The 12,802-nt window shown below is 37.3% G+C and overlaps 1 protein-coding gene across 1 annotated transcript in view; it reads right to left on the bottom strand.

Moving 5' to 3' along the window:
* The window catches only part of Grik1 (glutamate ionotropic receptor kainate type subunit 1), a 139,806-nt gene that overhangs the window by 115,767 nt on the left and 11,237 nt on the right, over nucleotides 1-12,802 (bottom strand). The window contains exon 3 of the mRNA XM_046430577.2: nucleotides 3,609-3,790. Within this exon, the coding sequence (XP_046286533.1) occupies nucleotides 3,609-3,790 (182 nt within the window). The remainder of the gene's footprint in view (nucleotides 1-3,608; nucleotides 3,791-12,802) is intronic.

Below are 12,802 nucleotides of genomic sequence, written 5' to 3'. Positions count from 1 at the left end.
CAAAACACCTGACAACAACAACTTAAAGAAAGAAAACTTTTTTTTGGCTCAGGGTTTCAGAGGTCTCAGTCCATGGTTGGCCAACTCCATTTCTATGGGCCTAAAATTAGGCAGAATGGAATGGCCAAAGGCTGCCAACTCATGGCATCTGGGAAGCAAAGGATAAGAGAGAAACCAGGGACAAGATAAAGTCCCCAAAGCCACACCTCCAGTGACCCACCTCTTCAACCACACACTGCTGCCACACAGTTGTCACTCGCTAGTTCATTCAAATTATTAATCCATCAAATGGCTTAATCCACTGTTGAGGTTACAGCTCTATTAATCTGAACTCTTTACCTTTGCCTATGGCTGAGTAGCCTGGATATGTGAGCTTTATGGGAAAAAAAATCACATCCAAACCTTAACAACCACTTAACATATTTGAGCTGGTTGCCTTAGTGCTGCAGTGGGCATACCGAACATTCTCAGTGGGTCGTTTAAGATTGCATGGTATACATGCCAGACACCGTTATTGCCAGAGCCTGGGAAGGTACTCAGTAAAAGAGGTAAGTCTCCTTTCTTTCTTTTCTTTCCTTAGGTAGAAAGATTGATAGAGCAGTGCCAGAATCAGGACCCAGAACTCCTGAGGCTTCAGGCTCCTGAGAGAATCAATTAGATGTCAGCTACAGAAAGGTCTCTGACTTTATTTCTACAGGTTATTGCCCTGGGCTAATGGAGCAAGTTAAATTGCATCACACAGAGTGCTTGGGGCTCATTTTTACCAGAATAGAAAGTCTTGAGGTGTTCGATATTATTTTGCAAGCACAACAGCCTCTGGAGTTTCAAATGAAGCTCTGTTAAGCCAACCTAGGTCTTCTCAGTTATTTACTTCAAAAGTAGCAATTGCATTTTCACATGCAATCCAGAAGAACAATACATAATGGAACATTTTGCAAAGTCTCTTCCCTCAAAATTATTTGCAGGTCACTAATCTAAAACAAAAACTGGATGAGCAGTCTCTTTTATCCCATCCATGAAACCTCATGGGCAGTCTTGCTGCTAATATAATTAGGGAAAGTAAAAACAGGATAAAACACAAGACATTGGATGGACAGAAAAATGTTCCTGTCAATGGCTCCTGCAAAGCTGAACTGATCCCAATACCTCCACAAGACAGTTCTTGAGGGTACTTCTGTTTGAGGTTTTGCTTTTGTTTTTATTTTAATTGTCCTTTGAACAATACAATTCATAGAGCTACTTCTATCAGAGGGATTTCATGTTCCTGCTTATGAAAAACACAGGGAAAAGGCTAGCTGCCCTTCTCCAAGCCCACCCTACACTTCACTGTCCTATTCCAGACCTCCTTTTGGGAGAGATGTGGCCTCTTATGTGAGCCAAATGGGTGCCTAACAGAAAGAAATGTCATTAGTAAACCTTTCTCTTCAATGCAACAGAAGTCCCCAGTTTCTGTTAAAAAGGGCTCCTGGGAAGGAATGTTTGTTTGCATTTTGAGGGCTACATGTAAAATCTGGGTGTTTTTCTCATTCTGATCCACACACCATTACACACTTTAATGATCTATATTAAAATTTCCAAATGAAGCCATAAGATAAAGGATTGTTAATTGTATTTATTTACCTTCAAAGTTTTTTTAGTTATTGACATCTTTGCAACATGGTTGCTTCCTTTTCTGAGAGACAATTATAATATTTAAAGATTTGTTAATGCAATTATAATCTAGAAGTAAGTAACAGGTATTCTTCTGCCTTATTGGAGGGATAAGAGTTTATTGGGGAAAACTACTGGATGTGTGACTCTGGAGAAGTCTTTTTGCTTCTTGCAAAGTGTGAGGACTAGCTACAGCAATGTTTGTCTTGAGATGGTATTCAAGTGTAATTTAAAGTGTGTTCTATGACTCTGGATTAGTCTCCTTTCTGTTGCTATTAAAATACCTGAGGCTATCTTAAAAGAGAAGAGATTTATTCAGCACATAGTTTTGGAGGCTGAAAGTGTGACATTAGTTAGCCTCATTTGTTTTGGCCCCAGAGGAAGATCTAATGGCAGGTGGCATCACAATGCTGGGTGTGCATGGGCAGATCACTGGGTGAAACAGGAAACCAGGGAGACTCAGGAGCCAGGGTGCTGTCATGAGAACTAGCCAGGGTGCCATGAGAAGTACATTAATCCCTCTGATGGGGGAAGCCCAATGGCCTACCCACCTTCCACTAGAACCTACATCTTAAAGTTTCCACCACCTCAACACCACTGTACTGAGCACTAAACTTACATGCTTGAAACTTTGAGAGACACTGCAAACCTTATCAGAACTATAGCAGATTCTTAGTGGAATTTTTTGTGTAATCCTCCAGTGGATACTAGAAACATCTGGTTGACTTTCTTGATTGTGTATTTTCAGTGGAATAAAAACCTTGATTCTGAACTCAATGGTTACAGAAACGTGCTCTGCAAGTATGAGATAGAGCACTACAGAGTCAGAACAGATGACCATCCAAAGAGGGCTCTTCCTAGTGATTCACGAATCCACAGTTCTGCATTTGCGTGAAGGAGCCGGTCTACCTATGAAATCACTGTTCTTTACCAATTGACCTTATAGCAACCTCAGACCTTTCAAACTGAGAAACATAATAACTTGTATTGTTTTAGATGACTGCATTGGATTATGTGACAATAACCATTTAAATATAAATAGATACCTAGGAGACCACATGAATAGTATCTAGTTATTTTTTTCTGACTTTCTCCAAGTTTTATCCCTGATTTTTAATTGCTGCTTCTATTTTAAAATTTGACTAACCTTTTCAGATGTACAAGTTGTTTAGCAGTATCCCCAGCCACTACCAACTAGTTGTCAGTAAAGTGCCCCAGTCCCAAATATGATAATCACAAATGTCTCCAGACATTGCTGCTTGCCCTTGAGGAACAAAATCACTTTGGAGTGAGACTTGGTAGTAGTCTATGCTTTATCTTTTTCTAATTCTGAATTTTTATTCTTGACTTTATGACCAAGTGCTTAGAAATTGTTACTCTTATTGTCACTATTATTCTACTGAACATCACTAATATCTTTCATCTATACAGGATAGCACAATGTACTAAACATTTCCACCCACATTATCTGTGGAGATTAAGGGATAGCAATTATTGTCTATAACAAATTAGAAAAGAGAAGTATCTTTTCTGTGATTGTCCCTGCCCCCTTCTTATTGTGTTTGGAATCTAGCACATTGAACACAGAGATCTTGCCATAAGGAATACATATAGGATGAGTCAGGCATCATGTAAATGGTAGCTGGCCCAGTCTTTTCAAGACACATAAAGAAAAGAGATGTTTCTTGAAATGCCACTCTTCTCTTCCCCTCCTTGGCTGGCAGGATTCACATATCACCTAATATACACAGGGGAACACACATCTACAATGAAAACCTACAGGTGGCTTTGTTGAACTTTCTGAGCCCCTTGGCTCTTTTCTTAAAATTGCAATCTTTAACCTCTACTGGACAGTCACAGTGTTATCACGCCACACTAACCAAAAACCAGATGGCACTCTTGAGAAAGAGAAAATAACATTTCCCCCACACTTCCCACCTCCTCCCTAGTGTTCTTACCTGCTTAAGAATTTCAGCAGCTGTTTCATGTGAACAATCAAATATCACATAGAACTCCTTGCCCTTCTTCATCTCCTTGAGTAAAGGCTTGGCATCCTTATTCCCAGAGGGCAGCTGGCGGATTTTGATTTTAATGTTGTATCTGGAGGGAGCTTTGATGAGCTCTTGCAGACGAATTAGACCTGGAAAATGACATCCAATCATGCAACAGAGACTGCTCCGTATTGTTTATTGCCATTTACAGTCAAATGCATATCATTCCCAAAATGCATCAAGCGGCCACCTACCTAAAGGTTACACTATTGACTTTCCATTTGTCATTCCTCTTTCAGTGGTAGATTATACTGATATTTTCTCTTTGTGGGTATGTGCAGCTTGGAAGCATAATTTTCCCAAGTGCACTTTGAATTTATTTAGAATGCAATTGTCCTTTCCACTTTTAAGCCAATACTTCAGGTCTTTAACAAATCAAGTCTGTGAAACTTTTGCAAACAAAAAAGTTGCTTGAAGTTTCCAAAGGTGCTCAGTGAAATAGATAACACCTGCTTTCTTAAAAAGCCCAAATAATTCACCAGGCACAGTGGCACATGCCTGTATTCCCAGCAGCCCAGGAGGCTGAGGCAGGAGGATCACAAGTTCAAAGCCAGCCTTAGTTAGCAACAGTGAGGCGCTAAGCAACTCAGTGAGACCCCTGTCTCTAAATAAAATACAAAATAGCACTGGGGGTGAGGCTTAGTGGTTGAGTGCCCCTGAGTTCATTCCCCGGTATCGGCACCCGCCTCCCCCCAAATAATCCAAAGTAATTCAAGGGTTTCTTTGGGGTTGCTAACTTTTTTAAGTTTGTCATCAAGTATTTACATACAATGTGTTGTTTACCAGCTACTTCAGCTGTTGCAAACAATCTGTCAGTGATGACTACATGAACTAAATGACTCTATTTCTTGCTAAAACATTTGAATGTTGAATTGGATAATCTTTACTTGATTCAAAATACTACAGAATATTCTTAGATATTTTAAGAATAAAAGCAGAAAAAAAATTAAATTGACCATTGGAAGTTGTATACAGCTGACTAATTTGACAGAGAATGTTCTCTTCATCCAGGTATGGATCTACTGAGCTGCACCATTCTCTAAGAGATGTCCACCATGAGGTCAAGACAGGCGGGCTTATGAAACCTGCATCTTGTTTCCCGTAATGTTAGCTGGCATTTGCTACACTGCATGATGTTGTCTCTCACTCAAGGACTCCCATCACATAGGAAAATTGACTTTCTTTTAAATAAGTAGTTCAGTGCCTTCAGTATTTGTCAGCATCAAGTAATCAATAGGGAATATTAAGCTTTACAAGTATTCAGATGGAAATTGTCAAATGCACTGTGCAAGATAGCACATGGATTCCAGCTACTTCCAGACTGGATGCACGTATTTCTTCTTATTATTTTATTTATCTTATTATTTTTTTCCTCAGCAGTCACATTTATTGAAGCTTGAATGGGAAAGGTTTCTCTAGTACTGGAGTTAGGTCTAGTTCTGAAAAACAGTAAATGACAATGATCTGCTTTTCAGAGTCAGTTGGAGCAATGGAGGTGGGGAAGGTTGTTGTAGAGCCATATCAAGATTTAGTGTACTATGTTTTTCTTCACAAAAATTAAAATTTAAAGAATAACAGCCTTATTGGGCTTTGCTCCTTTTCAAATCAATCATGTGGTTGAAGATTCTCAAGTACCCAAAATGAGCCACTTGTCTTCTTATTTCTGGATTCTTTTGTCATGAACCACTGAAGAGTACTTATAAAGGGGAAAAATTGAGCACATGGACCTATATATATTTTTTTATTTGTTACATTCTTTAATCCTTCTAGTAATCCTATGAAGCTACCCTTATTATCTTTATTATTCAAATGCAGAAACTAAGGCCCAGAGTAACTAGTCAGGGTTGCAAAGATAGTTAGGAGGAACAAATAGATTAAAATTGTTATTTGTGAGTTTAATGCTTAATCTTTCCACTTCACTGTCCTGCCTCATATATACAAGCTATTGGTGCTGAGGGAACAGAAACAGTTTAGGATTATTTGATGAGGTGGGAAATAAACAGAATCAGGGACCCATTTTCCTTTCTTCTTTTCCCCAGGCTTCCTGCTTTGCAATCATGTTTTTGTTTTTTTCTTTTCTTTTTTTTTTAACTTGAGCATGACCATAAAGGAAAGCTCAATGTGGCCTTTAAATAAAATGGGGAAAACATTTTAAAAGTGCATTTCATATGCTGCAAGGAACGGCTCTTTTGTTCTTTGTTGAATGGAATGTCAATCCTGAAGTGTGTCTTCCCATCCTTGTGATTTACATACTCTCTCCTGGCATTTAAGTTGACACACACGTTTCACTTTATTCATTCATTTTTCAGGGGAAAATGTTTTCTGGATGCTCAGTGGATCTCGATTCCTATGTTAAATCCTGCAAGGCAAACAACATCCTGCTTCAAGGTCCTAGAGTCCATTGAACTTTTTTATACCATGAACTCTCACAATGTGGATAAGGCATCAAGTACCACCTAAATTTGTAGGTCATAAGCGTAGAAGGCTATAGGCTGGAATAACTTGCTCAAGGTCACATAGGTAATAATGGCAGATTAAGTTTTGAAGCCATATCTACCTTCTGAGAGCAAACTAGGGCTCTTTATAATAAATCAGTAGGTCTGCCTGACTTTTGAATTTCATATCAATTTGATTGACTATGTAAATAAATACCTGAAAAAAAAAAACAGAAAGAAAACTTAGAAACAGCATAAAAACTAAACTTCAGTTTGGCACATGAGGCTATTCAGAAACATAATGTCTCACCCCAACAAATGGAATCATCCATTTTCACAGCTGTTTCATAAAATAAAGCATATTTTGATACCAAGATGGGGGCGGGGGAAGATAACACCTCAACAAAGATGATCAGTTTCTAAATGGAAGTGATATGTTCTACAGGAAAACACCTCTGTTCCCCAACTTTTCTCATTTTGTCAGTATGCACGTAAATGGACCATAGGAATGGAGAGGATCCACACATTTAAAGATTACAGACCCAAGTTGTGAGCAGAACAATGAGCCAGGAACACTGATTTTACATTTCTCTTCCTGAAGCAATTGTTTGCTTAAGAAAACCCTTTCTGCCTTTATTAACAAATGATGTAGAATTTACAATTCAAAGGCCTTTTGCATTCACAGAAGACAAAATTTAGAGAAAGCTTTCTCTTATATTTGCATTTTTTGCAGCAATCCTTCAATCCTGTACATTTAATGAATAGTTAAAAATTATTTGCTAAACAAATAATTACCTCAGGGAGAGGAAATCAATGTAGGGACAACACCTGGCTTTGCTATCATCCTCCTGGGTCTGAATGCCACCCTGATGAAGTCACCCAGTCCTGCCGAGTCTCCAGTTGCAGAGAATAGTAAGGGTGCATGCAAAACTGGTACTGGGGTGTTTTTCTAGCCCACTGAGGTGAAGGGACTTTAAAATGAAATGCAGATAAGGGGAAAATCAGACAAACCCAAGTGAGTGACATTATACAATAAAACTGATCACATCTTGACTCTTCAAAAATGTCAGTGTCATGAAAGGAAGGCTGAACTGTTCTGGACCAAAGGAGACTGAAGAAAACTGACAAATCAATGCATGACTGATCCTGGGACAATTAAAGAAAATGAATTCATGACATATATAATTTGATATATATTTAGATGATAGTATTGTGTCATTATTAAGTTTCCTGTACTTAAAAATTATAGGGTAGTTATAACAAAGAAGATCCTTGTTCTTAGGAAATATACTCTATGGTTTGTATGGGTAAAAAGGTCTCAATACCCACAATTTACTTTCAAATGATTCAAGGGTACTACTACTTACTATTATTGTCATTGCTGTTTAGTTGTTTGGATATGACAAAATGCTAGAGCATTAAAGCAAATGTGATCAAATAATAGCAACTCCTGAATCTAGAAGAAGGTGCACAGAAGTTTACATTATCACACACTTTTCTCTAAGTCCTAATCTTTCTAAATAAAAAGACAAAATGTGCAAATATAAAAAGAATAACATTAGCTCCTCCTTCTACCACCCCTCCCCTCAGGAGGGTGACTGGAAATGTACCTTTGGTTTGAAAGTGCTTTGGAAAAAACATTTCTTATTTCACTTGAGTTTGAGCTGGGCTCTGCATATAGAGATAACTTTTAAAAATGTCCAAACGTCCAATTCTTAAACACTTGCTTTGGCCGCCTGTCTTTGTGTGCTCACATAAGACAGAAAATGGTAATTTGCATGCATGTTGACTGATTTGGGCAACAAGTGGAGCATATGGAAGAGGAAAAAAAAATCCTGTTATTTCCAGTGGCATTTAAAATTTCCTGTGCCTTCTCCTGAAATAATAATAAACCTTGCTATTTACATTGCTTCTTTCTATGAATTATGCTACATGCCCTATAAATAGCTCAATAAACCTGGAATATACCACAGAGATGGATGTGTGTTAGTGTTGTTTTAAAGGGAGGAAAGTGAGGCATGGTGAGGTTAATTGTTTGGATCGGCCTGAAAATGAGTCATAGATGCCAGGAATTGAAAGCAACCTTAAAGGTCAGACCCCTACTTGATGCACAAATCCCCTCCACACAGCTGCTGCTAAACACCTCTTGGTTTGAGAAATTCTCAACTGTACGTTGCAGTCCAATTCATTTCTGGATTGCTTTAGATGTATTTAATGAGTCTCAGTTCAAAAGAAAAGTACCTATGTTTTCTTGATTCTTAATTCAATTTCCTGTTCATTAAACCACACAAGTGGGTTTGATGCTGTAAAAATGTAATTAACCATGGGGACCCAAAGATCAGATCCTGTTTTAAATGTGAATTTCTTTTTCATTTGAACTTAGAAACATGCAAAATGGCATTTCACCAATTTGTTGGTATATGAATACATCCAAACCTAATAAGATTCTTAGGGGTATCTATACATAAAGTGTGAATCCTTCAGAGGAGAGAAAAAAACCAGAACTGAGAAATGGAAATGGGTGAGGGAATGAATATCTGGAAGGACAGCACTTTTAAGTGCAGATCTCCATACCTGTGATTTTTCAAAAGGGCAAAAAAAAAGGCTAGTTGGAGACATCCAAAAGGAAAGTTGTGTCCCTTGATCACACTGACGAGTATAGCCAAAATATTTGAGATTAACTGTACTGCAGTTAGTTCCACCAGTATATTTTGGTCCTGAATTCTTGATAATATCAATGGTAGCTAAAATAATACACCTGGAACACAATATCTAAAGACTCTTGCGCAAAATTCTGAAAATTTGAATATGGTTCTGGTCAAAGGACAAGGTTTGGGGACATGAAAAGTAGAAAAGAGGGAGAAGAAAAAAAGGAATTATAATTCTTTACAAAAATGCTAGGTGTATCAAGATACCTGATTTCAAATTCTACTATAGGGTTACAGTAGCAAAAACAGCATGTTATGGACATAAAAACAGACACATAGACCAATGGAATAAAATAGAAGACAGAAGACACAGAGACAAACACAGTTGCAGTCATCTGATTTTTTTTTTCTTTTTGGTAGTAAGGATTGAACCCAGGTGCACTTCTTCACTGAGCCACATCCCCAGCCCTTTTTATATTTTAACTAAGTTGGTCAGAGTCTCACTAAGTTGCTGGTGCTAGCCTTGAGCTTGTGATCTTCCTGCCTCAGTCTCCTAGTGTGTGCCACCATGTCCAGCCCGTTATCTGATTTTTGAAAAAGAGCCCAAAAAGGTATGTTGGAGAAAAGAACACCTTATACCAATCAGAGATATGATAAAATATGATATAATGGTGTACTAAGAATTGTAATGCAAAAAATAAATAAATAAATAAAAGAAAAGAACACTTCTTTAACAAATGGTGCTGAGAAAACTAGGTAACCATATGTAGAAGAATAAAATTAGATCCCCATGTCTCACCTTCACAAAAAAAGTCAACTTGAAATGGATCAAAGGTCTAGGTAAAGGATCAGAGACTTGGTAAGTACTAAAAGGAAACACTAGAATGTATAGTCCCCAACAGGATTCCTTTCGCTCAAAAATTAAAACCAAGAATGAAAAAAATAATGGGATGGATTCAAATTAAAAGCTTCTTCATATCAAAGGAAATAACAGTGTGAAGAGAGAGCCTATGGAACAAGAAAAATCTTTGCCAGTTACTCTTCCAACAGAAGATTAGTGTCCAGAATATATAAAGAATGCTCCCCCCCACAAAAAAAAACAACTCAACACCAAACAAACCACAAGCAAAAAATCCATTTATAAGTTGACAAATTAACTAACAAATTAACTAAATTAATTAACATTTTTTTAAAGAAAAATACAAATGGCTAATGAGTACATGAAAAAATGTTCAACATTTTTAGCCATCAGAATAATGCAAATCCATGCTACATTGAGATTCCTTCTCAAGTGAAAATGGTTATCATCCAAAACACAAATAACAAATGCTGGCAAGAGTTTTGTGGAAAAGGAAAGTTTATCCACCATTGGCAAAAAAGTAAATTAGTATAGCCACTATGGAGATCAGCATGCAATTTTCTCAAAAATACTAAAATTGAAAACAAATAACCCAATCAACAAATGGGCCAAAGACCTGAACAGACACTTCTCAGAGGAGGACATACAATCAATCAACAAGTACATGAAAAAATGCTCACCATCACTAGCAGTCAGAGAAATGCAAATCAAAACCACCCTAAGATACCATCTCACTCCAGTAAGATTGGCAGCCATTATGAAGTCAAACAACAAGTGCTGGCGAGGATGTGGGGAAAAGGGTACACTTGTACATTGCTGGTGGGACTGCAAATTGGTGCAGCCAATTTGGAAAGCAGTATGGAGATTCCTGGGAAAGGTGGGAATGGAACCACCATTTGACCCAGCTATTGCCCTTCTCGGACTATTCCCTGAAGACCTTAAAAGAGCGTACTACAGGGATACTGCCACATCAATGTTCATAGCAGCACAATTCACAATTGCTAGACTGTGGAACCAACCCAGATGCCCTTCAATAGATGAATGGATAAAAAAAATGTGGCATTTATACACAATGGAGTATTATACAGCACTAAAAAAATGACAAAATCATGGAATTTGCAGGGAAATGGATGGCACTAGAGCAGATTATGCTTAGTGAAGCTAGCCAATCCCTAAAAAACAAATACCAAATGTCTTCTTTGATATAATGAGAGCAACTAAGAACAAAGCAGGGAGGAAGAGCAGGAAGAAAAGATTAACATTAAACAGATACATGAGGTGGGAGGGAAAGGGAGAGAAAAGGGAAATTGCATGGTAATGAAGGGAGACCCTCATTGTTATATAAAATTACATATAAGAGGTTGTGAGGGGAATGGGAAAATAAACAAGGAGAGAAATGAATTACAGTAGATGGGGTAGAGAGAGAAGATGGGAGGGGAGGGGAGGGGAGATAGTAGAGGATAGGAAAGGTAGCAGAATACAACAGTTACTAATAGGGCATTATGTAAAAATGTGGATGTGTAACCGATGTGATTCTGCAATCTGTATTTGGGGTAAAATTGGGAGTTCAAAACCCACTTGAATCAAATGTATGAAATATGATATGTCAAGAGCTTTGTAATGTTTTGAACAACCAATAAAAAAAAATACTAAAATTGAAACTGTCATATGATCCTGCTATACCACTCCTTGGTATTTATCCCAAATAATTAAAGTCAGCATATTTGAAAGATATATGCATTCTTGTGGTTATTACAGTACACTTCACATTAGTCAAGTTATGGAACCAGCCTAGGTGTCCACAAAGAGGTGAATAAATAAAGAAAATGCAGTGTATGCATACAATGGAGTTTTACTCAGTCATAAAGAAAAATGAAATTATGTCATTTGAAGGAAAATGGGTGAAACTGGAGATCATCATGGTAAGCAAAATAAGCCATATTCAGAAAGGCAAATGTCAACTGTACTATGTGGAAACTAGGCAGAAAAAAGGAAGGAAAGGGGATCTCATGAAAACAGAAGGTAGACCATTTCAGTAGAGGAATAGATCAGGAGGTGGGTGGAGGGGAGAACAAAGGGAGGTAGTGTGGTGTGAAATGAATTAAATCACGTTATGCACATCTATGAATATGCCATAATGAAACCTGCTATTCTGAATAATTAATATGTATCAATAAAAATAATAGACAAAAATGAATAAATTAATTAAAAATCCCCCAAAGGACTATAATTTATTGCCTTAATAGTACTGAGTAACAACTTTTTCATGCTTAGCTGTTTCAGGGGGAATCATGGGAAGGCACACAGCAGACAAGTTTTAGCTCATACAAGTGGTTATCATAGCAGAGTGGAGCAAGCTGTGATTGCTGAAAGTGAAAAATTCACTTATTCTTTTATTCAGCATTGATCATATAAATCATATCTTTCATTTTGGCCAGGTACTCCATGTCAAAATGCTACTTTTCTTTAATTACAAATTTTATACCTCTGTCAAGATTCTTGTTTAATAATGAATGTATTTCTTTTTTCTTTGGGAAGATGGAAGGAAATATATTAGACCTAAAAAAATCCAGACCAACTCACTGTTTAATAGTGCCATAAGTGCAGCTCTTTTATTTATTCATAGAATGATTGAACACATTATCTATAGGATTTAGAACAGTCCATCACACATAAGCAGCCCTCAAGAAGAAGTTATCGCTACTTCCAAGGTTGTCATTTCTCTCATGGTTTCTCCCAGAATTTCTTTCTTTCAAACAGTGACATTTTGGGGGTTGGGATGTGGGAAGCACTAGCCTATCAGGCATGAAGTGCCGGGTTTGATCCCCAGCGTTTCAAAAGTAAATAAATAAGTAAATAATAAAATTAAAATGAATTTTAAAGAGAGGAAGTATGGGAGTCAATCACAGACATTCTTTCATATGTTAATTTCATTTCAAATTAATCCACATTGTTAAGCATTTATAGAGGTTCGGTATAGATAAGAAAATAAAATATGAACCTTTCAAGGGTCACGTGTCATGAATCCAGGACTAGAGACATCTTTCTGGAACTCATTTACCTTTTAGACTTACTTAGTCCCATCTAAGGACTCTCACATTGGTATCTATAGCCCAGAATACTTTCCCTGAATTTCAGACTCATGTATTAAATGCCTAC

This window comes from Marmota monax, unplaced genomic scaffold (assembly GCF_021218885.2).
Source record: "Marmota monax isolate L192 unplaced genomic scaffold, Marmota_monax_Labrador192_F-V1.1 WCK01_AAM20220418_F8-fsc00016, whole genome shotgun sequence".
NCBI lineage: Eukaryota > Metazoa > Chordata > Mammalia > Rodentia > Sciuridae > Marmota > Marmota monax.
The sequence above is the reverse complement of the archived record's forward strand: the minus strand, read 5'-3'. Positions and strand labels throughout refer to the sequence as shown.